This window comes from Gossypium arboreum, chromosome 8, assembly GCF_025698485.1.
Source record: "Gossypium arboreum isolate Shixiya-1 chromosome 8, ASM2569848v2, whole genome shotgun sequence".
Classification (NCBI taxonomy): domain Eukaryota; kingdom Viridiplantae; phylum Streptophyta; class Magnoliopsida; order Malvales; family Malvaceae; genus Gossypium; species Gossypium arboreum.
Genome location: NC_069077.1, coordinates 48584598 through 48611539, shown reverse-complemented (window position 1 = coordinate 48611539; position 26942 = coordinate 48584598). Strand labels below are relative to the sequence as shown.

At 34.9% G+C, this 26942-nt stretch overlaps 1 protein-coding gene across 1 annotated transcript; it reads left to right on the top strand.

Moving 5' to 3' along the window:
- The first annotated feature begins 4925 nt into the window (after window positions 1–4925).
- Window positions 4926–5998, top strand: LOC108463052 (uncharacterized). Its single transcript, XM_017762989.2, has one exon. The coding sequence runs from the start codon at window positions 5050–5052 to the stop codon at window positions 5800–5802; it is 753 nt and encodes a 250-aa protein (XP_017618478.1). The 5' UTR covers window positions 4926–5049; the 3' UTR covers window positions 5803–5998.
- Window positions 5999–26942: the final 20944 nt, after the last annotated feature.

The window sequence follows — 26942 nt, the reverse complement described above, 5'->3', positions numbered from 1 at the left end:
TAAATCTTACTAACAAGTTTACAGCGAAAGCTATATCAGGTCTTATGTTGTTTGCAAGATACATAAATGCCCCTATAGCACTTAGATATGGTACTTCAGGACCAAGAAACTCTTCATCATTCTCGCAAGGACAAAATTGATCTTTATTCACATCTAACGATCGTACAACCATCGGAGTACTTAATAAGTGTGGTTTATCCATGTAAAATTTCTTTAATATCTTTTTCATATAAGTTGATTAATGAACATGAATTTCATCTTTTAAATGCTCGATTTGTAAGCTAATATAAAACTTTGTTTTTTCAATTTCTTTTATCACAAATTCTTTCTTTAAGCAATTTATTGTATTTTGAAACTCTTCAGAAGTTCCAATAATATTTAGATCATTAACAATAATAGAAATTATCACAAAATCTGATCCAAACCTTTTTATAAAGACAAATGGACAAATTGGATCATTTTTGTAACCTTGTTTTAACAAGTATTCACTAAGACGACTGTACCATATACGTCCAGATTGTTTTAATCCATGTAAACTTTCTTTAATCTGATCGAGCAATGTTCCCAAAAAACTATATATCATTCTGGGATTTTAAATCCTTCAGGGATTTTCATATAAATTTCACTATCAAGTGTACTATATAAATAGGCTGTAACAACATCCATTAGATGCATGTCAAATTTTTCACATACTGCCAGACTAATAAGATATCTAAATGTGATTGTATCCACCACAAGAGAATATGTCTCTTCATAATCAATGTCGGACCTTTGCGAAAATCCTTGTGCTACAAGTTGTTCTTTATATCTCATGGCTTCATTTTTTTCATTTCATTTTTTTGCACAAATAACCATTTATATCCTATCGGCTTTACACCTTTAAGTGTTTGGACTATAGGTCCAAAAACTTCATGTTTAGAAAGTGAATTCAATTCTGCTTGAATTGAACCTTTCATTTTGGCCAATATTTTTTATTTTTACATTCATTAATAGATTTAGGCTCAAGATCTTTATTTCCTTTTATTATTTCAATAGTAACATTATAAGTAAAATTGTTGTCAACAACTACATTTTTTTTCGGTTTCATCTTTTTCTTGTATTGACATAACTTATCGAGTTCTCTTTATTTTCATCATTTTTATTTTCACTTTTAGGTACCTAAATCTCTTCTTGGGTTTTATAATTAGTTATGTCATGGGTCTCTTCAAAAACCCCCGCCTCTACTATATGACCATCTTAAATGTTTACTCCTTTTCTTTTACGAGGATTTTTATCTTTTCAACTGATCGGTCTTCCATGCTTCAATCATGGATTACTTTCTTTTGCACTAATAGTTTGCCCTATTAATACATCAATTCGTATTAGAACATTTTCAGCTGGTATGTGAGATTTAATGAATTTGGAGTTGATTTGTAGAATTAACTATCTGTTGAACTTCTAGTTCACATTACTTTGTACAAAGATCTTAAACATTGATAATTCATTTCAAGTACTTTATTAATCCATCTTTTATCCTCTCCCCCTAATATTGGGAAATCTGACAACTCATGTCACAACTAAATACATATTAATAGCTCAAAAATATTATGAGGAGCCTCATATAAATATACATTCCAAATCTCTTATTATGACCCATCTTTGTGCGTTGTGGTGGAGTTGTTGGAACATATACCGCACATCCAAAAATTGTAAGATGAGAAATATTTAGCTATTGACCAAAAATAAATTGTAATGGGGAGTATTTATAATTTATTAGCTTGATGCGTACAACATGTAAATCTCATGCTGAAATAAGAAGTTTTATTCTCATAAGTAATGGTTTAGCTGTTAGTTGGAGGCGTTTGATAAACGCTTTAGCTAAATCATTTTGTGTGTGAACATGAGCTACAGGATATTCAACTTTTATCCCAATTGACATGCAATAATCATTGAAAGCTTGTGACATAAACTCACCAACATTAGCAAGATGAATTGTTTTAATTGCATAATCTGAAATTAATCATTCAAACAAGCAATCTCGCAAACGATAGGTTGCGAGTTGATAACGTATGTGATTATTTTGTAAATAGATCTACCAAAATCATATAATATCAAAATCATCCACATGGTGGATGAATGAGCCCATATTCATTTCAGAAATGCAAGACATTAAATCTCAACTTTAGCTAGTGAGTTTCTAATAATCAATTTTCATTGAAAACAAACAGCAAAGGAGATTTTTTTTTAAAATTAAAGAATCTTATGGTTCTTTAATGAATATCCATATAAATTCTCAATTAATTTTCGCATCATATATAATCCAAGATGGTCTAACTGGTTACGCCAAATAGTAAATGTATTTGTATTAGTAAGCTTCTAGTTTACTTCAACATGTTTTTCAATTGTACTAATAATTTAAATATAAAATTTTAAATTGATAATTTTATTATCATTTTGACAATTGATAATTTTAGTTTCATTCTTTTTATTTTGTATCCACATATAAATACTATTGTGACATTTACTACTGCAAATGTCTAAAGCAATGTGAAGTCTATAATGCCACTAAGTCACTAAGTAAATATAATTTTCAAACAATTATATGTAATATTCGCTTCAGGGAATATGTCAAAATATTCAAATATAAGGCATTTGGTCTACTGGTATGATTCTCGCTTATAATGCGAAAGGTCCCAAGTTCGATTCAAAATATAAATAACTCAATCTTCTTTTGATTCATATGAAATAAAATATTTTCCTCATTCAAAATTTCCATATGAGATCCATTATGAATATCTTTTAAAACTAATGCATTAATCACCACAAACTTTGTGTTTTTTAGATATTGATATATTAGCTCTTATGAAGCTTTCAACTAATTTTGTACTATCAAATATTGGAATATATTTGTTTATTTCAAGTACCAAATAAGATAAATATTTTATATCTTTAATGATAAAATTCATTACTACATTCTCGTATCATTCCTTAAAGAATATTAACAGAGACAAAATATTTGGGCATACACCACATATGTGACCAATAATCTTTCATATCACATTGATAACATAAGTTATCTTTACCCTTTTAAAAGTTATCTTAAGAACACTCATTTTCTCTTATTTATTACTATGTTCCCACTTTTAGTGGTCCATAAGTATATCTTTTATTTTTTTTATGTTTACATTCACTTCGGGGAATGCAACAAATCTAGTAGGACAGACTTATAAACATCCCAATAGATTCTTTATTTCATAATCACCATCGCAAACATGCGTGAGACTTCAAATCAAAATTTATCTATTCATGTTGTCATGATTAGTCTCCAATTATAATAAACATGATATAATAAATAAAACATAGTAAAACATACCTGAAGATTTTTAACATCATCGTCATCACCTTGGCTATTATCAGGAACACTATTACAAGTAGTAAAACAACTTTGTTTTCGTAATAACATTTTATAATGTAATAGTAAAAATCATTTAATAAATAATCATAATTTTTAAGTACGATGCTTGAAAATTATCCGATACATATCGTATCAATTTCAATACCACATATATGTTATAAAATATTATATTGCTCTAATAAAATATTTATAAGTTCAATTTAAAATCATACAATCATTCAACATTAGCAAGTTAATAAAGAATAAATAGATCCTATCAAATTTCCTTTAATCAACAATGGTAGGTTAATAACACTTTCCACCATAATTTTAATAAAATTTCAAGAATATTTAATAATAAGAATTTAATAATCAAAACATCTAAATATTATGCATAATATAACTTAATTTAAAAACTTCAAAAGAATGATTTACCGTAAAATAATAGAGAAAACATATCATATTAATAGCAAACATATTTAATCAACAATTATGTACATTACATAAAAAAATTAACCTAGAAAAGCAAAAATCAAATACCATCGAATGTAAAATTTATGTCAATAAAAATTAATGTAGTCATACCTTAATTGAAAAACGAAATATGGTTGAAATATAAAAGTTTCTTACCAAATCTATACTTTACCCATGCTTGTATAATAAATCAAAGATCGGGAATAAGAATCATATTTCATTCTGAGATTGAATCTTTCAACATCCCGAAGATGAAGTTGTAAGGATTAAAGTTTAAAGTGAAAAAGAATTTTATCTGTGGGATGAATTCTAAAGATTTTGAAAAGAAAAATAGTGAATTATCGTGCTGATAACGTGTTATAAAATAAAGAGAGATGGAGAGAATAAAGAAAAAAAAATGAAAATAATAGATAATGTACTTTATTGATCAAAAGGGACAATTTACAATACTTTATTAGAGTCTCTATTTATAAGTATAAGAAATATAAAAGAAGTAGAAATCTAATTTTAATAACTATTAGAATTTAAAGTCCATCAAAATTGTATCTCAATCATGATGAGCATCCACTTAATAAGATATTCATAACAAAAAGAGTTTACTTTTGTTATTTTTATATTTTTAAGGACTATTTAAATTTAATTTAAAAAAGAGTCAGACCTAACATACAAACAGACTAAAAGTTTAAAAATATTTAATTAGTCCTGTTGAGGAATGACATCACCCCTTTATTCATCCAATTTAAAAGGGTATTTGATTCATCATGTCCCTAAATGTTTTATATAATTATACTTCAATCCGATGTTGTCAATGACAATGACACCCAAAAAAATTATTTTTTTAAAATTGGAGGAGATGGCACCAATGACAATGACGTCACCAACGTTTACCGTTCAAAACAAATTATTTATTTTATATATTTTTTAAAATGGGTATTTTCGTAAATAACTAAAAGCTTTTGGTCATTTTTTAAAAAAAAAAGCCGAAAATATTCGACAGAACACAACATAAGTGTGGTTTTGTCATTTTCTGCACGTCAGCATCAAAAACCGTGTTCCCATCGTTAGTTTCATCCTTCAAAACCGACGTCGCCCACTCAGCCGCCTCCACCCCACTTCCACTCTTCTTCTTTTTTACTCATATAAATCAATCAATCAATTCTCTAAAATTATTTCCCATCCCCCAAAGGAAAAAAAGAATAACAATGTGTAGGTCTACGGATTATTACGACTTCCGGTGCGCCGATCAAAACCTTTTAAAGATCAAAGCTTTCTTCATCCGAATCTCGGGTTTCGATTCCTTTTCAAATTCTCTCACTCTACTCTACCCACCAAGGATCAACGAATCGGCGCTTCACGTTTCAGGGACTGCTATCCGCTCTGATTCCTCCTCCTTCTTAGTTCTCCATCGGATGGTTAATGTCAAGACGAGGAGCGGAGAGGCAATATACGGCAGCAGGGAGCTAGTTCAGGCCGGTGATGGAGTCTGCTTCGATGTTTACTCAGGAGAGGACAAGGTGTTGAAAGGGATTTTTAGAAGAGAGGAGCAAAAGTGGAAGATGGAGTGCAAGTGCGCGCTGGAGACAAGGGATGGGAAAACGGTCGGCGCTGAGCGCGCGGTGGCGGATGTTTGCGTGGCAGTGGAGGGAGACAAGGCGATGGGAGAGAGGGTGAGGATGATTGCGAGGAAGAATAGGAGGGTGGGTTTTGATCAGCTGGAGGATATTCCAGGGGAGAGTGAAGTGAGCGATGAATGTAGTTGCAGTTGTGTGGAATCAGACGGTGACGATATAGAAGGAAGGTGCGACGGAGATTGTGAAGGGATACAAGATATGTGTACGGCGGGGGAGGGAGTGAGCTGGGCCTTTGATGTGGGCATTTGGGTGATGTGCTTGGGTGTTGGTTACTTGTTCTCCAGAGCCTCCGCCAAAAGTTTGAGACGGATTAGAATACTATGACACTGTAAATTGTAAACCACAGACGCACAAAACAGGCTCTCTGCCAAACTTTTGCCGTTCCATAGTCTAAATTTTGGAATTTAGAATGATTAATTTCTTCTCTCGGGTTCAATTTTACTTTTTCTCTATTCTTATTCCGAATTTAAAATGCAAGTGTATTCTCAGGTCAATTATATTTCTTATATAGTTACTAAAAGGTGTTAATAATTGAATTTATAATTTACCATAAAATATATGAACTCGAAAATTTTACTTTTCTAAAATTAGAGGTGTTGACATATGATGATTTTAATGAGGGTTAATTGATTATTTAAGTTTATATTTTGATAATTAAACTTTAAAAATATTATATCATCAGTAATGTTGTTAATTTATTACGTGATTATTGAATAATTAATTTAACAATGTAACGAAAATCTAATGTGATATTAAAATTCAATTGTTATACTAAAACCTATTATGTGACCGTAATTAGTAAAATACATTGGAGCCTAAAACATTCTCTAGAGAAAAAAAAGTTTTCATTTCACTTTAAAGCGGAAAAAGTAATTAAAAAAAAATACTTTTCATGTTCTCATAGATGGAGACAAAATCAATGAGGTTTGATTGAGAAATCTGTTGAGGGGAGGAGTCTCATTGTTTGAAAATGGATAAGTAGATGCTTCATTCAAGAAATGATTCAATTATGACATACGATAACAATGAAGTACTATGTTACGAGCAGAAGATTTTGGGCAGAAAAAGAAGTAGGGTAGCAGGAAGAAGAAGAAGAAATAGAGGAAAAAATCATACTAGAAGAGAAAAGACAAGTATATTCATTTCATAATTGCCTTTCCCTACCCTTGATTATTGCCTTTAGGGTGGTTAACAGCTTCTCAGACAAACAACAACTGTTAATACAGCTGTAACAAAACGTGTGCACAAAAGACAGAACATCCTTAAACGTTGTCGTTTAAGCCTATCGAACCTCCCTCCCTCCCCTTCTATACTGCTGGGTATTTATAAGGTCTTATTTTGACTACCATATTTATAAGGTCTTATTTTGACTACCTTACTCTCATCAATTAATGGGATTTTGTGGTCTTGTAGCCTTACCGAGGGCAGCCCCTTAGGTGCTTGAAACACATCATCAAAGTCTTTGTAACATCCCTAGCCCTTATCTGTCGCTGGAACAGGGTTACGGAGCATTATTGGACCTTTCCAATCAAATACGAATATTTCATATCGTTTAACATACATATCATAAACTAATCATAATTACTCATATTGTCCCTTATATGAGCCCTCGAGGCCCAAAATACACTTTAGAAATGAATTGGGACTAAACCGAAAACTTAGAGAATTTTTCACAAGACCTCAAAAATTTTCCTAGGTGCAGGGGACACACGCATGTGCGGTTAGGCCGTGTAGGCATTCGATGTGGAGCACACGGCCATGTCTCAGCCCGTGTCCTTACCCATGTAACTCTCTGACTTGGGTCACACGGCCAAGCCACACGCCTGTGTGCTAGGCTGTGTGAAATTACCTGGGCATTCTGTTTCTCAATTTTAAGGATGCAGGGGACACACAGCCAGACTACACACCCATGTGCTAGGCCGTGTGTCACACACGACTGAGACATACGCCTGTGTCTCTGCCCGTGTGGACGAACATAGGCCATTTTAAGGTCACATTTCTCACCCTTTCTTGATTTCAACCTAAACACCTCAAATTTCATGCTCATAGGCCATAACAAGACCTTCAATACAAACAATTCTTAGCTCTAAAAATATCATATTATCACATATATCCTAACATTCTAAACTACCACATTAATCAATTCACACATTTGATTACTTACAACAACCATATTTTACCAACTCATTCACTAGCATGCTCATAATTTATCCATTAATTAACTACACCCAAACATTTATCAAGCATGATAAGACTACACATACATATTTAAGTTGTATATGTGAACAAAATATCATTCATAATACACACCAATCCTATACATGCCATATAAACCATAGTGTACATTTCAAAGACTACCAAAATGAGCTAGATAGTGTGGCTTGATGTGTTGATCAGATCTCCCGACCTCACATTAATCTACAAGGACATTAAACAATACAAGTAAGCTTAATTAAGCTTAGTAAGTTCGATGGGTTAAATATAAATCTTACCGAAACTAAATTTAACAAATCAAATAAGCAAATTATTCATGCAATCTCCCTATCAATCACAACTTTAATTGAAGATCACACTTCTTTCAAATCAATATTAATAATAACAATAAATCTTTCAATTTCAATTACATAAGTCACTCACCAAATCATACCAAATCGGAGAACGACTTATGGATAAGAGTACATCATTTTCAGAAGCCCGAAGGCTGAACAGAAGCTTATGAGAGCTAACCAGAAACCCATAAGGGTTGAACGAAAGCTCATAAGAGTTGAACAGAAACCTATAAGGGTTAAACAGAAGCTCAATAAAGCTGAATAGAAACTCATATGAGTTAAACAGAAGCTCGTGAGAGCTAAACGGAAAGTAAGCACGAAAATTCGCAACAAATGCTAAACCTCGATTTACTTGGGTAATTTGTCGTCAATTTCTCCTTTGTTGTCTTTCGCCACACAAGAATTGTACTCAAATCCGACATTCTATTTAAATCGAATATTCACTTCAAATTTATAATTTAAAAATATTTTGTTTTTCAACAATATACTAAATGCATAATATCATTCATCAATTCAATATAAATATTAAATTTTAACCATACGAATTTACCTGGGTTAAATTGTAAGATTTGTAGAAGTTTAAGGACTATTCTGCTAATTTTCTTTTTTCACGATTATCTACGGGCTCTTGATCTAAAATATAAAATTACTCATTCATTAGCATATATTTCAGTTCCAATTCACTTCACAATTAATACCCCTCAATTTTTAAATTTACATAATTACCCTAACTTTTACAACTTTTGCAATTTAGCCCCTTAACTAATTAGTCTATCAAATGAACTAATTTTTCTCCATTGATAATTTATCTAAATATTCTTGGTCATCATACAACCCTTACTAAACAAAAATTTAATACCAAACCCTAATATTTAAACGTTTCACAATTTGGTTTTAAAATAAATATCTATTAAAATCACTTTATAAAATCATCATACCACAAAATTAAAGCTCTAAATCCATGTTATTTCATCAAAACATCTAGTATTCATCAATAGTAATTTTCAAAATTCTCAATAAAATAAAAAAATTTAAGTAATAGCTAGTTAGAATCTAATTGTAAAAGTCTTAAAAACACAAAAATTACAAGAGAAGGGCAAGAATTAAACTCACATGAAGCTAAAATATGAAAAGTTTAAGAGCTTTTCAATGGTGTTTTTGGATAGAAAATTGAAGAAGAAATGATCAAGAAACTATTAGAATCTCATTTTAGCTATTAAATTTTATTTTATTTCCAATTTTGCCCTTACATCACATAATTTCATTTTTTTTTCTGTCACTGAGGCTAATTTTCTCTTTAAGTCCTTCCTATTTACCATTTAGGCCATTTAATCACTATTTCTTTAATTAGCAAGTTTTGTACCTTTTTCAATTTAGTTTTTTTTAATTAATTAACTATCAAAACGTTAAAATTTTCCAACAAAACTTTAATACTACCTTAATAAAACTCTTTAAATATTTATAAAAATATTTATGACTCGATTTATAAAATCGAAGTCTCGATACCTCATTTTTTAAACCACTTAACCTAATAAATCCTTATAAAACATAATTTACTAATGCAAAAATCTTTCTAAAATTACATTTAAAATCTACGAGATTACTCGTCAGATTTGGTGGTCTCGAACCACTGTTTTCCGACACTACTAAAAATCGGACTGTTGTAGTCTTTCAAAAGCTTCACCATGTCTGAGTTCATTTGAGCAGGAGCAAATGTCAATGCTGTTTGAACACTGGTTGCTAGTAACATTGGACAAGGTCGTTGGCCCATAAAGTGTAAACATTTTGACAATTGTCCCCCAAAAATAAGTTGTAAAGCACCACGAATAATCACTTGGAGAGTATGGTTCTGACCTTGATATTCAAATTGCATGGTCAACGAAGCAGGGACGTAGCCAGGGGCTGGCATGGGCCTCGGCCCCCTAAAATGAAAAATTATATTTTAAGCCCTTGAAATTTTTTAAAAATTTAAAACTAGTAAAGGTAAAATTGTACTTTGGCCCTCTTAAAATTATAAAAATTCAATTTAATTCTTTACAAATTATAAAAATATAAACTATAAAAATTAAAATTTCATCATGCCCCCCTAAAAAAATTTTTTGGCGTTGCCTTCGCCCCTGCAACGGAGAGAAGTTCCACATGATAGAACCTACGGATAGCAGCCATTAGATGCCGAAGACAATATCACAACCTTTTACTAGGAGGATCATAAGGTCAGTAGTGAATTCATACCCTTTCTGCCTTCCATAGAACTGCTCGACATAATCCTTGAGTGGTCAGTCTCACTCTATTAGCCACCATTACATAAAGCTAGCTAGAATGTTGTACTGGTAAATCTAACCTCTTAACTAACTTGGAATCTAGGAAATTGTGTGTGCTTCCAGAGTTCACCAACACGATAACATTAAAATGACTAGTCTTAGTTGAAAACCTCATAGTGTTATGTCCCTGTGATCTTTGGAGGGCATGTAAGGACCAGATACGGGTAGTGGATTATGGTTCTTACTCCAACACTTCTAACTATTCAAGGAAATCTTGAAATTATTCAATCACTGGACTTGTGCTTCCCCCTTATGCACCTAATGAGGCTCCACTATCAGCTGATACAATTGGGATTTGGTACAGTTATGGCCTGGAGTGTATTTAGAGGCACACTAGAAGCAGAGTCCCTTCTTCCTTCTCTCATCTATCTTAGATTGGGGAAGAGATTTGGACTGAAACTTCTGTCTTAAGCTACTAGTTGGAGGACCACTAGTTCCCTCCAAATTGCTGTGATATTGTTGTATCTTTGAAGCAGGAAGTAGGGGTCTAAGATGACTTATCCCCCCTCTTATACTCACACTCTTTTTTTGAAATTCAGTCACCATGCATTCGACCTGTTGAGCTAATAATTGGAAACCATCCACCATTGTTTGACGTTTGAGCAGTCATAAATACTGCATTCTCTCATGGTTACAAGTAAACATAGCAAGTGCATAATCTTTAGTCAAACGTAGCTGATTAAGTAGACTTACAAAACGGTCATGGAACTAGTCCACTGAGCATTGCTACTTGAGGTAGATAAGTTCTGACATGGGATCTAAAAAAGAGTCAAGACCAAAACGGGCCTTCAACCCTCAAGCATAAATCTCCCAGGTCAGTTGTTGTAACCCGCTTTGCCTTTGCACAAAGAAATGGTATCAGTCTAAAGCTTTGCCCTCTAAATGTAACATAACCATCCTAACTTTGGCTTGATCTTCGATATTTTCAGCTTCAAAGAACTGTTTTAGCTTGAACCACCACCCCCGAAAATCATTCCCATCAAATTTTGGACATTCAAACTGAAGTGTTTTGTTGGTAAAGTCCAGGAGACCAACTCGAGAAGGTGTATTCGCCAGGTCTGAGGCAGGAGACAGTGCGAGTGGTTCTTTGGGAGGGAACCTAGGTGGGGTGCCCCCCAGAATACTTTTACCCTTGTCTTGAACTCCCTCAGCAACACTGGTAGAAGCCTGTTGGTTAAAGTATTGCTCAAAAAGGGAACGGGGTTGTTGTAACCCGCTTTGCCTTTGCACAAAGAAATGGTATCAGTCTAAAGCTTTGCCCTCTAAATGTAACATAACCATCCTAACTTTGGCTTGATCTTCGATATTTTCAGCTTCAAAGAACTGTTTTAGCTTGAACCACCACCCCCGAAAATCATTCCCATCAAATTTTGGACATTCAAACTGAAGTGTTTTGTTGGTAAAGTCCAGGAGACCAACTCGAGAAGGTGTATTCGCCAGGTCTGAGGCAGGAGACAGTGCGAGTGGTTCTTTGGGAGGGAACCTAGGTGGGGTGCCCCCCAGAATACTTTTACCCTTGTCTTGAACTCCCTCAGCAACACTGGTAGAAGCCTGTTGGTTAAAGTATTGCTCAAAAAGGGAACGGAGTTCAGTTCGAATCTCTCCCTTTAAGTTTTCATGGAAGTCCTTTAGTCGAGTGTCAATCTTAGTATCAATCTAATTAACCTCCAACTACATCTGGGCAAGCTTGTGTTGTAGCAAGCCCATTTATTTCTGCAACGTGGTGGTGACCCCATCATTGGGCAAGAGAACCGACTGCAGCTTTGATACCTTTGTCATGAGCAGAAGATTTTGGGTAGAAAAAGAAGCAGGGTAGCAGGAAGAAGAAGAAGAAATAGAGGAAGAAATCATAATAAAAGAGAAAAGACGAGTGTATTCATTTCATAACTGCCTCCCCCTACCCTTGATTGTTGTTTTTAGGGTGGGTAACGACTTTTCAGAAAAACAACAGTTGTTAATACAGTTGTAACAAAACGTGTCATTTTACACAAAAGACAAAACATCCTTAAACGTTGTCGTTTAAGCCTACCTGACCTCCCCTCCCCTTAAGCGCACCATTTCATTAAAGGATCATACTGAACATTGCATTTTACAGTAATTAAAACTAAAACAAACATAAACAGAAATTAACAGAATTTTAAACATGACCATTGCCCTTAATTCCATTCTATGACATTCTATTATTTTGATTTTCTTTGGCTATTATTAAGTTAAAAATTCTTGTTTTTACGTTTATTTTCTTTTGTCATTTATTTTTATCGGATTGAAATGCCAAAAATTTAATTCATTTGATTCTAAACCATTTTCTTTTTCAAAATTCTTTTATGATTTTATGTTGTAATGTTGTTGAAAACCCTAAAAATTTGTTTTATTTAATTCTTTCAAAAACCTACAGATACATTTAGATTTGTTCTGACCTAACTCGAAGGCCTGTTCGAAAAGTAGAAGGATTTGGACAAAAATATAAGCTCGAAAAATTAGCTTGAATAAAAAAATAAGGTCCTTTTTTCTAAATGAGTCAGATCTCGATAAGTTTTCTTAAGCTCGGCTTGATCTAAATTTGTAAAAAAAACAAAACTGCTATTGTTTTTTATTGTTTTGCTATCATTTCGTTATTATATTGCTACTATTTTGTTATTATTATTTGGATATTATGTAACTCTTATTTATTATTAATTTTTCTATTCTTTTAGAAGTATTTGCTTGCTAAGTTGTTTATTTAAGTGTATATATATATTTTAATTTTTTCATTTATTGGGAATGTTTTTAGTGTATTTGATGTATTATATTTTTAAAATTTATTTTATATAAAAATAATATAAAATTTTAATACAAAGGGGGCGAGTCGGGCTCAAATTTTAGAATTTTTATTCGGACCAGTCTTGGATAAAATTTTAGGCCCATTTTTGGGCCAAACCTAGAAAATGGGCCTAATTTGTATTTGACCCAGCTCGAACCCGGTCCGACCGGCCCATGAACAACTCTAGATACATTGCTTTTAAACCCATATTGAAAGTGTGATTTTATTATTACGTGAAGATACCTGAAATAAACATGATTTGTCTATATGTTCTTTGATTTTGTGATGTTATTATGTTATTCTTTTGACTACTAGTTGAATTATTTATTCTTTTGACTATTACTATTCGAATGTTGTCATGTTTTTTGCTTTTTTATCTCATTAGTATAAAAAAAGTAAAATTAATAACTTAAATGGCATCCCACCGAATTATTTACCAAAATGGTATTGAGTGAACAATAACCATAGGTGGTACCTGGCACCACCCATTTTTTATCCATCATCATCATGCAATCATTAGGCCATAATCAGTTTGAAAAAGAAAATTAATATTTTATTGGTCCTGCCACACTATACGATGCCACCGGTATGTATAAATTATACCGAGTAAAATATGAGGCATTATACGGGTTAAAGGAGTTTCAAAAAAAATGTTTTTTAATGGTTGGAGGGGTAGTGTCAAGCGACACCACTATTTGTAAAAAATTAGGAACCTGTTTTTAAAAAAATGGGTTTCGTGGCTGCCTTCTCTCCTTCCAACACCACAAAACCTTCAACCATGTCTGAGAAACCCATTTTTTATATTGTCCCTAAATTGAGCCCTCGAGGTCCTAAAAATAACTTAAAAACAATTCGGGACCAAATTGAAAAAGTTTGGAAAGTTTAGGAAAAAGATGCAAAATTTACAAAACAGGGGTCACACGGTCGTGTCCCAGCTCATGTCCTCACCCATATAACTCTTTGAGTAGGGTCACACGACCGTGTCACACGCCCGTATTCCAGGCCGTGTAACGCTTTGAGTTGCCCCACACGCCAGTGTGTCAGGCCATGTAACTCACTGACTTGAACCTTAAGAAATTCTCAAATGACACATGGATGAGTCACACGCCTGTATCTCAGGCCATGTGAACCCAAAATGTACCTAAAATTAAACCATTTCAAAACCATTTCATGCATAACTATATAAGCCATTTGTGCACACAATCAAGGGGTTCAAACACCCTTAAAACTTGCATAAACATACCATTTTAAGCATCCTAATTTACCTAACCAATATGCCATTAAAAGGCACCACAAACATACCTAAACATTATATGCCAACACAAGTCAACATTACCTTATTTCAAGCATCATAATGTAACTCAATTACTTACCAAAACTGTAACACCCCTAACCCACATCCGTCGCCAGAATAGGGTTTCAGAGCATTACCAAAATTTAATGATCAAACAGACAAAAATTACAAACATTTCTTATCATATTATATCAGGTCAAAAACTAATTAAACTCATACATAATGCCCCTTATTCGAGCCCTCGAGGCCCAAAATATGCATTAGAAACAAATCGGGACTAATTCAGAAACTCAGAAAATTTTTCAAAAAATATTAAAAATTTTCAAAGCTGCAGGGTTCACATGGCCAATAGACACGCCTGTGTCTTAGACTGCGTAGGCATTTGAAGTAGGGACACACAGCTGTGTCCCAGCCCATGTCTGTACCCGTGTAACTCTCTGACTTGAGTCACACGGCTGAGCCACACGCCCGTGTGCCCTTTCAAAATGGCCTCGCATGCTTGTGTGCTAGCTGTGTTTCATACGGCCCAGTCACACGCCTGTGTGTCTGGCCGTGTGGACTTAAAATGTACCTTAAACAACAAGTTTACCATTCCTTGCAAGCTTGGAAAATAAGCAACTCAAAAACCATTCGTTTAACCAATTCAAAACACAATCAAACACATCCAAATCATATCAAACAAACATCCTAGGTGCCTAACCAATATACTCTCATAGGTACCACAATTATATCATCATTTCATATACAATATCATTTAATATCAATCATAGTGTCATTTCAATTAATTACCCCTATTAACATGACTAGGACTAGAACAGATGCGCGGATCCAACCAAACACACCAGTTTGGCATCCAGTGCCTCATTGGATAATTCGAAGTGGTAAATTGATATCAGTGTCTCATCAGTTAAACCGAAGTAAATTGGCACCTAATGCCTCATCGAATAAATCCGAAGTAATAAATTCACACCCAGTGTCTCATCGACTTGAAGTCGAAGAAATCCCTGAACTCTTCCAATCCTATGGCATGCCATCTATATTCGACTTATCCCAATACGGTTAATAGGGCTCCAATTCACTTTTCAAATACAACCAATATTCATTTCAATTCAAATAATCAATATATTCAATATATATATACCAATTCAATCCATTCAATCAACTTAAATTCAATTCAATGACAAAGTGTCAAATACTCACATCAACACTTATCGTATGCATTAAATAAAAAAATATAACAATTAATAACTAAATTCGGATTATAGAAATACAAACCAGAAATTCAGTGCTATTCCTCGTCAACTTTATATTTCCCCTTTTTAGTCGAAGATTCTAGTATGATGTTAGCTACGGAATTAAAACAATTAAAATTCATCAATGCAACACAATTTAATTTCGTATTGAAAATTTCAATTTTTACTCAATATTTGCCTAAATTCCAATTTAGTCCTTAAACCGAGACTAATTTTATTTCTTCACAATTAATCTTATATTTTCATACAAATTTCACTTTAAACTAAATTTAACTCCCTATTTTCACTTAAATTCCTAAATTTCAAATTTTTCACAATTTAGTACCTATTACTTAAAATTTACAATTTATTCTTCAATTTAATCCTTTTTCATTTCTAGCTTAAAAATCTATCAATTTAATCCCTAATACTAAAATTATTCAACATTAAAAACATTTAAAAACTTAATAATTGCTAAAATTTCGACATGAGTTGGGTAGTACTTAACATCGGGATTCCAAAACATAAAAATTTTCTAAATTCAAAATAGTCTATGTGAATCAGAAAGCTGTAAAAGGGAGTGCAATAGTAGATTTTCTAAACGAGCCTTTGAACTTTGATTTTCCAAATAAAGATCTGATGTATGTTGCAACCACTGAAGAAGGTTCTTAAGAAGGCCACCATTGGAAACTAAATTTTGATGGAGCGTCAAATGATGTGGGTAACGAAATCGGGGCAGTCTTGGTATCCCCGAATGAAGATCATTATCCCTTTACTAGTAAATTGGATTTTGATTGTATGAATAATATGGTAGAATACAAAGCATGCATTATGGGTATTCGTGCAGCCATAGAATGTAAAATCAAAGTGCTAGAGGTATATGGGGATTCTGCACTAGTAATTTATCAGCTCAAAGAAGAATGGGAGACAAGATATCCCAAATTGATCAATTATCGAAGGATAGTTCTGGAGTTAATTGAGAAGTTTGATGACATCGCTTTCAGTTACCTTCCGCGAGATGAAAACCAGATGGCTGACGTATTGGTTACTCTAGCGTCCATGATCAAAGAGAACAAACCAGGTGACATAAAACCCATTCAGATGAGTATTTATGAGGCTCCAGCTCATTACCGTAGAATCGAAGAAGGAGAAAAAGATGATCACCCCTGGTACCACGATATACTGTGATATGTGAAGAATCGTGAATACCCTGACCAAGCAACCGAGAATGATAAAAGGACGTTGAAAAGACTGGCCAAATTATGTCTTAGATAGGGAGATCCTATACAAAAGAAGGAAGAATTAGGTACTATTAAGATGTGTGGACACTAAAAAAATCTTGGAAGAAATTCATGAGGGCGTCTGTGGGACACATGCTAATGGCTTTTCAATGGCCAAGCAAATTATGAGATTTGGATATTATTGGTCCACCATGGAAGAGAATTGTATCAATTACGCCAATAGATGTCATAAATGCCTTATGGAGACAAAATTCATGTGCCTCATTCACCTCTTCATGTTATGACTTCTCCATGGCCTTTCTCTATGTGAGGCATGGATGTGATTGGACCAATATCGCCAAAGGCTTCCAATGGGCATTGATTCATCTTTGTGGTCATCGACTACTTCACCAAGTGGGTAGAGGCTGCTTCATATGCCAATGTTACAAAGTTGGCAGTCAGCAAATTCCTGAAGAAGGAAATCATATGTCGATATGGAATGCCGGAGAGGATCATATCTGACAATGCACTGAACTTGAGCAACAACACAATAGCGGAGGTATGTAGTTAATTCAAGATCAAACACCACAACTCGTCACCATATCGCCCGAAAATGAATGGGGCAGTGGAGGCAGCCAATAAAAACATTAAGAGGATCGTGGGGAAAATGACAGAGACTTATAAAGATTGGCATGAGAAGTTACCATTTGCCCTCTATGCTTATTGAACATCTATCAGGACCTCCATCGAGGCAACAACTTTCTCCTTAGTCTACGAGATAGAGGCGATTTTACCAATCGAAATCGAGATTCCTTCTCTTCGAGTTTTTTCAGAACTAAAGTTAGATGAAATAGAATGGATCCAGTCTCGATATGATCAATTGAACTTGATCGAAGAAAAGAGGCTAAGGGCTATCGGTAATGGTCAGATGCACCAAAAATGAATGATGCTAGCTTATAACAAAAAGGTTCACCCAAGAGAATTCCACGGGAGAGACCTGGTGTTGAAAAAGATCCTTCCTATACAAAAGGATTCAGAAGGAAATGGATGTCAAATTGGGAAGGGCCTTATGTGGTAAAGAAAGCCTTTTCTAGAGGAGCATTGATTTTGACTGAGATGGATGGGAAAAACTTGCTTAATCTTGTAAATTCAGATGCAATCAAGAAGTATTTCACTTAAAAAGGGGGAGAGGCCAATACAAAAAAACCAAAAAAGGGCGCTTTGAGACCTTCTAAAAAAAAGAGAGGCCAAGGTGAAAACCCGCAAAGGGCACCTTGAGACCAAAAGGGTTTTGAGTTGAAAACCCAAAAAGGGGCGGCTCAAATTTTGATCGAAGATAGGGCATGTGGTAGTTTGTCCTCTCAGAATTAATAAGAAGGAAGAATGTTACATCTTGGGGTATCACCAAAATACTTAAGATCTCCTAAACACATATCTAGCTCAAAATGCTCTTTGAAAAGTTTGAATAGAGAAGCTTACACTGCGATATCCGGGGCACCTATTTTGGCACCTATTTTTCATCTTATTCATTTTGTACCTTAGTAAAATTTGCTATCTTAGTTGATTTATCCACTTCAAGCTTTTCTCTTAATAAAATTCTATCTTGTCCATTATGATAATCTTTTTCAAGCATTTTTCATTGAAACAATGATTATTGGACTTATAATATTCACATAAAAGAAGTTCTACATATTACTTTGAAAAGTTTCTAAATGGTATAAGTACCTGAAACAGGACCGCTAGTCAGACCTAACCAAACTTAAGGGTTGGAAATATCTGAGAAAGAATAGTCCGAATTGTGACTATTTCTTTAGATCTTCTGTCAAAGATATCGACTAAACAAGAAGGCACGGTAACACATCAGTGATAGAGCCTTGATGAACAACGAGCAATGACAACCTAAGCATTAAAAAGGGATTATGCTCAAAAAATGATATTTTGCATCCATGCAAATATCATTCGTACACATCCAAATAGGAGTATACGATTCATTCTGATTATGTTGTCATAATTGCTTGGCATAAATAGGCCCACGAAATGGATTCCGCAGGTCATGTTCCCCAGAAAATGGTGTAATAGATTAGAGAAATCATAAATCTTATACTTCTGAAGTTACAGTAGGTCGGATCAAATCTACCATGGTGAATTTTATCTCCCTGAAGTTACAGTGGAGTAGATCGAAGCCATTAACCTTATCTCCATGAAGTTGCAGTGGAGCAAATTGAAGATAGCGAATCTTATTTCCCTGAAGTTGTAGTGGAACAGATTAAAGCTACAAATTACAAATCAAATCCCCCTAAAGTAGTAGTGGAGCAGATTGAAATTATATCTTATCTCCCTGAAGTTACAGTGGACTAGATCGGGGATAGTGAATCTTATCTCTTTGAAGCTGTATTAGAGTAGATTAAAGCAATAAGCCTTATCTCCCTGAAGTTGCAGTGGAGCAGATTGAAGTTACAAGTCTTATCTCCCTGAAGTTACAGTGGAGCACACTGAAGATAGAGAATCTTATTTCCCTGAAGTCGTAGTGGAACAGATTAAAGCTACAATTCTGCACCACTGAAGTTGCAGTAGGTCAGAATGAAGTTACTTGAAGAAGAGAAGCACTAAATAAGTCGAGATTTGCAAAGACCGAGCAAAATTAGCCCTTGTTGAAGTCTTTGCTCCATTTTTACACGATAATGAGCAAAAAGGGGCAGCTGTAGTAGGCCCAATTTGCCTGGGCCCGTACAAAAACCAAACAATAAATTAAACCAAATAAGAGTCCAAATTTTAACAGTCCATTACAAAAACGGGCCTTCTACCCAATTACAAGCCCAATCCAAAATTAAACAGGCCTAAACCTAAAACTTAGCCCAAAAAATACAAGGCCCAAATGGCCCAAAAATTTAAACACTCTCAGCCAACCTAGGAAACCCTAGCCCTAGGTGTGCATTGTAACACCCTTACCCATTCACGGTCGCTTAACAGATACAAGGTATTACGAAACATAACATATACCAAGATAGAAATATGTCATCCCATTTGATAATGCATCGTATAACATATATCTTGAACAATATTAGCCAACTTTTATGGCTTGTACAAAGTAACGATCGAAATCTTGTAACTAATATTTTAAACCTAGACAAATATGACACATAACAAAATAATTTTGCCTACTATACATGCCATAATTCAAAACATTTAGTTCAAATACCCCAAAGTATGATAGTGTGGGTAGATCTTCACGATCCTTGACTCTGAGCAAGTCGGAGAACACTATAAGACAAAAGAGAAAAGCGAAGTAAGCTTATAGCTTAGTAAGTAGTATGTAAATACTAATTTAAGAATCTAACATGTTTACACAACAATTCAAGTATGTCTACTTTAACTTCACTACTTATTCCACTTCGATTAAGCTGTCTCTGCTGTGTCATATTCACTAAATAAATCATAACTCGAGTTACAAAACTCGAAATTCATATCCGTAAAATTTCCCTGAATCTAGGCTCATAAAGCTTCTTGCTAAATTTTTTTTATAATTTTTTGTTCAGCAGATTAGTACAGTTTATTAGTTAAAGTTTCCTCTGTTACACAGCTCGACTAGCCTGACCTCTGTCCACTACGAATTGAATTTCTCTCAGTACATAACTCAAACAACCCTGAAGTCTGTTGTATTTAAAACTAGTCTCAATAAGGAATTTAGGCATGTAAACTATATTTCTTAGTTTGCTTTGTACAATTTTTAATGATTTTTCAAAGTGGAAACAGGGGATCACGTATTCATCCTGAGCAAGTCACATACAATTGTAAATATCTCAAAATATAGAATTCCTTTGCTTGCCCTGCTTCTTTTATATGAAAGTAGACTCATTAAGCTTTAATTTCACATCTCATTCAACCTCTAATTATATTCCTCCTATTTTTGGTGATTTTTCAAAATCACGTCACTGCTGCCATCTAAAAACAGTTTTAATACTAATTTCACTCTTTCACACATTCTTTATGCTAACCTCATTTTATCGTATATATGTATATGCCACAATTCATTTTCACCACATTTCATTCACTATAAGTGTAGGTCCAAACCACAATGTCACCACAAAACCATCCCGTTGAACAATTGGATCAATCCTCGATATTTAACGGTTTGACACACACCCCACTATCATACTTCATTTAGTTCGGCTCTCTTGTACACATGGGGAACACTTAGTACCACTCATGTGACCTAGCCGATTTGTCTCATAGCTCTCTTGTCTACATGGTGTCCTTCACTTGGAATCACGCATGCGACCTAGCTACATTTATCTTTCACGTAGCTCTCTTGTCTACATGGTGTCCTTCACTTGGAATCACGCATGCGACCTAGCTACATTTATCTTTCACGTAGCTCTCTTGTCTACATGGGATACATCTCGTATCACGCATGTGACCTAGCTACTACAGGGTGTCTCGTAGCTTTCTTGTACACATGATGTGCACTCAGCATCATACATGTGACCTAGCTACGCTCCCTCTATTTCATTCGATCTCTTGAATGTTCAACCGGATCTCTCTCTCTATTTATTTCCATTCTTCCCATAGTCAATTTATATTTTAACATCAGCTAGTATATTTATATAATAGGCTGAAATATAAGAATGTACATGAAATTATTGTAATATTTACATACAACTTACCTTGGTGCAAAATATGGAAATTTTGCAATTTAGTCCAAAACTTTTTCTTTCCCTGCTTCGAGGTCAGTTCCGCGCCTTTCTTGATTATGGAGCTTGAAAGTTGAAGAATCCCTAGCTATGGAGAGAGTGAAGTTTCGGCAGCAACTAAATGGGGAAGATGACTATTTTGTGTTATTTTTCCCATTTTATTTCATTTAATATCAAAATGACTAAAATACCCTTACTACTAAACTTTCCAAAAATTCCTTCCATGTCCTAAATTTGTCCATGAACTTAAAATTGGTAGAATTGCTATTTAAGACCTCCTAATAAATATTTCAAAACAATTTCATACTAAAATTTCTAGTATGCAAATTTTGCAACTTATTCGATTTAGTCCCTACTTTCAATTTAAACACTTTAGGCATAGAATTTCATCACGAAATTTTCACACAATCATGCAATCATATCATAAACCCCAAAATATTTATAAAACAATTATTTCTATCTCGGATTTGTGGTCACGAAACCACTATTCCGATTAGGCCCTAATTCGGGTTGTCACAATTCTCCCCCTTTAGAGATTTTCGTCCCGAAAATCTTACCCAGAAAGAGGTTTGGGTCTTGTTTCCTCATAGCTTCCTCGGGTTCCCACGTAGCCTCTTCTATCCCATGTACGTGCCACAATACTTTCACTAAGGCTATACTTTTGTTTCTTAACTGTTTAACTTCTCGAGCCAAAATCTTTATTGGTTCCTCCTCATAGGTCATATCCGATCGAATCTCAATTTCATTGGGAAATCACATGTGAAGGATCGAACGATAACGTCGCAACATTGATACATGAAACACGTTATGAATCTTTTCTAACTCTGCGGTAAGGCCAACCGATATGCCATGGTCCAATTCTCTCAAGAATCTCGTGCGGCCCAATAAAACGCGGACTCAACTTGCCTTTTCGACTAAATCTCAGAATCTTTTTCCATGGTGACACCTTCAAGAACACTTTATCACCCACTTGAAATTCAATCTCTTTTCTTTTTAGGAGTTAAAGGCAAACCGGTTACAAAATCCATGGTAATCTTGTCCCATTTCCACTCGGGCACCATTACGGTTGAAGTAATCCTCAAGGTACTTGATGTTCACTTTTACTTGTTGATGATCAAACACTTAGTTACAAATTCGAAATGTCCTTTTCATACACCACCAATCTGACTTCTTTAAATCATTATACATTTTTGTGCTACTGGGTGAAGCGATAAATGACCATTGTGCGCCTCATGTAATATTTTCGAATCAATTTATCATTTTTCGCACACATATTCGTCTCGAAACATCAAACAGTCATCCGGTCCAACTCGAAAATCGAGTCATAACTTTGATTCGCATTGAGTTCTCTTGATCCGCAACTCACTATCATTCTTTTGAGCATCACAAATCAACTGGAGAAATAACGGTTTAGCTCTCATCTCTGCTAAAATTGACCCGTCATCGACAATGCTAACCCGTGTTCATGGCTCTCAAAGTGAAAAGAAATTTTCGCTCAAGGCGTCGAGAACTACATTTGCTTTTCCGGATGATAATCAATCACTAGATCATAATCCTTTAATAATTCAAGCCATCTTATTTGTCATAAATTTAGGTCCTTTTGATTCATCAAGTACTTCAAACTTTTGTGATCGGTAAAAATTCGGCATTTTTCACCGTATAAATAATGTCGCCAAATCTTCAAGGCAAAAACAACAATGACGCCCAAATCATGTGTAGGATAGTTCTTCTCATGCGGTTTTAAGCGCCTCGAAGCATAAGCTACTACTTTGCCCTCTTGCATCAACACACATCCAAGGCACATCAATGATGCATCACTATAAATTACGAACTCCTTTCCGACTCGGGCTATACTAAAATTGGTGCTTCATCAATCGTGCTTTCAACTTTTCAAAACTCGTTGACATTTATCATCCATTCAAACTTAACATTCTTCGCAACAATTTAGTCATAGGAGAGGCAATTATCGAAAATCCTTCAACAAAACGCTCTTTGTAATACCGGCCAAGCCTAAAAGCTTCTAACCTCGAGATACATTCTTGGCGGTTTCCAATCAACGATCGCGAAATCTTGCTTGGATCCACCGAATACCATCACCGAGACTATATGCCCCAAAAATCCGACTTCACGAAGCGAACTCACTTTTACTAAACTTGGCAAGCAGTTTCTTTTCTCTCAAGATCTGCAATATAGTTCTCAAGTGTTCGGCATGTTCAAACTCATCTCGAGAATAAATTAAAATGTCATCTATAAACACTACTACAAACTTATCCAAATATGGCGGAAAATCCGATTCATTAAGTCCATAAATATGGTGGAGCATTTGTTAAGCCAAAAGGCATCACCGAAACTCATAATGTCCATACCTTGTCCTAAAGGCGGTTTCGACATCGACTCCTTAACTCTCGGTGATAGTAACCGGACCTCAAATCAATCTTTGAAAACACTGTGGCCCCTTTAACCGATCGAATAAATCATCAATCCTCGGCAATGGGTACTTGTTCTTTATAGTCACCTTATTAAGTCGACGGTAATCAATGCAAAGTCTCATTGAACCATCCTTCTTCTTCTGAATAATACAGAGCACCCAGGGAGAGAAACTCGGTCTCACAAATCCCTTGTCATTAACTCCTGCAATCGAGCCTTCAATTCTTTTAATTCAATGAGCCATTCTATATGGAGCAATCGAGATCGGTGCGATGCAGGCAACAAATCAATGGCAAAATCTATCTCTCTGTTTGGAGGCAACCTGCAATTCCTCCGAAATACATCCGAAACTCACAGACTATAGGTATCTTGATTCAAATTTCAGTTGAGACATCTCAACATTCATTACATAAGCCGGATAAGCTTCACACCCTTTTCTCATGTATTTACATGCGGACATGTGCGAAATCACCATAGGCAATTTATTTGATTCGTCTGCTTTCAACCCACGAATTTCTCCATTTTCACACTTTAACTCTAGTGTCTTTTGTTTACAATCTACCTTAGCATCATACAATGTTAACCATCCATTCCCAAGATAACGTCAAACTCACCAAATGGTAACAACATCAAGTTGGCGGGAAAAGCAGTGACCTTGAATCATTAATGGGCAATTCTTGCAAACCTTGTCAACTAGCACATATTGGCCTAAGAGGTTCGACACTTTAATCGTAAACTCAAGAAATTCAACAGCAACTTTTTATTGGATACTAAATTCATGCAAATATAGGAATGGGTGGACCGGGATCAATCAATGCAATAACAATAGTATCATAAAGAGAAAATGTACCAAGAATGACATCGGAGATGATGCATCTTCTCGAGCACGTATAGCATAAGCTCTAGCAGTGCTCTAGCTTCCGATCTTGCCGTTAAATCTTTCATCACAGTTCTACTACTAGTCCCACCTCCAGTATTTCTGGTGGTCTACCTCTACTAGCGGTGGTATTCATCTAACACTCAAAATCTTTCTTCTTTAACCTTCTCCTGACGGTCTCTAATAAAATGCTCATGAGAACCTTTGAAACAAGCTCGCTCGGTCCCCAACACTCACCATAATGTTGCTCGCCACATTGTCGACACTCGGGCTTTCTAGGTCGCACATTACCCACACTTGCCACAAGTAGCTTGAGCTTTAGACCCGAATATGCTCTACCACGATCTCTGTAAATCCCCAATTGAAACTGTCATTCGAGGGTTTGTCTCTTTGGACCTCTTTGGTTGAGATTGAAATGGCTTACTTATCTGTCTTTTTCGACATCTCGAGCCTCAATAGCGACTTTTCTTCTTTCTTTGTTCAATTCTTGGCTTTAAGAGCTCGATCAACCAATACTACAAATTCTTTCAACTCCAAAATCCCTACAAACACTTTAATGTCCTCATTCAGGCCATCTTCAAATCTTCTACACATAATGGCCTCGGTGGACACACATTCTGGGCATACTTGCTGAGTCTTACAAATTCGCGTTCATACTCTGCGATGGACATTTTTCCTTGCTTCAATTCAAGGAACTCCTTCCGTTTTGATCAATAAATCGCTGACTTATGTATTTCTTTCTAAATTCTTCTGGAAGAAATCCCAAGTAACTTTTTCTTTTGGCACCACTGCAACCAAAGTCTTCCACCGGTGGTAGGTCAATCTCTCAAAAGTGATACTGACACTTTAAGCATTCCTCGGTGTACATGAGAGCTCATCAAATACACGGTAGAATTTTCAAGCCGAATTCCGCTTTCTCGGGATCATCATCAACCTTTGCTCTAAACTCTTGACCCTTGTTTTGAATCTTGTCAACCGGAGGCTTGTTCATTTTACCAAATTTATACCTTGAGCAGCTCTGAGAATCGTCCGAGGTATAGGAGGGGTGGAGGAGGTTGAGCATTTGGATTTGCTCGAATAAATTCATATACCAATTGTTCATCATTTGGAGAAAGGCGTCCCGAGCCTCATCTCCTTGTCCCAATGTCTCGTGTCTACTTTCCACAGTAGCGGTCCCTTGTGCGGAGCCGGCGCATTACTAGCAACATCATCACCGCAGTTCCTTCAGGATCCATTACTATATTAAAACAAAACACAGTTTAGAATAATCGAGTCACCACACTATCACAATATTTTTATGGCATGTATAGCTAGACTTTTACACACACTTTATTAGTCCGAGAACCGACTAAACCATAGCTCGATACCACTAAATGTAACACCCTTACCCGTTACTGTCATTAGCAGATACAAGGTATTACGAGAACATAACATATACCAAGATAGAAATATGTCATCCCATTTGATAATGCATCGTATAACATATATCTTGAACAATATTAGCCAACTTTTATGGCTTGTACAAAGTAATGATCGAAATCTTGTAACTAATATTTTAAACCTAGACAAATATGACACATAACAAAATAATTTTTGCCTACTATACATGCCATAATTCAAAACATTTAGTTCAAATACCCCAAAGTATGATAGTGTGGGTAGATCTTCACGATCCTTGACTCTGAGCAAGCTGGAGAACACTATAAGACAAAAGAGAGAAAGCGAAGTAAGCTTATAGCTTAGTAAGTAGTATGTAAATACTAATTTAAGAATCTAACATGTTTACACAACAATTCAAGTATGTCTACTTTAACTTCACTACTTATTCCACTTGATTAAGCTGTCTCTGCTGTGTCATATTCACTAAATAAATCATAACTCGAGTTACAAAACTCGAAATTCATATCCGTAAAATTTCCTGAATCTAGGCTCATAAAGCTTCTTGCTAAATTTTTTTATAATTTTTGTTCAGCAGATTAGTACAGTTTATTAGTTAAAGTTTCCTCTGTTACACAGCTCGACTAGCCTGACCTCTGTCCACTACGAATTGAAT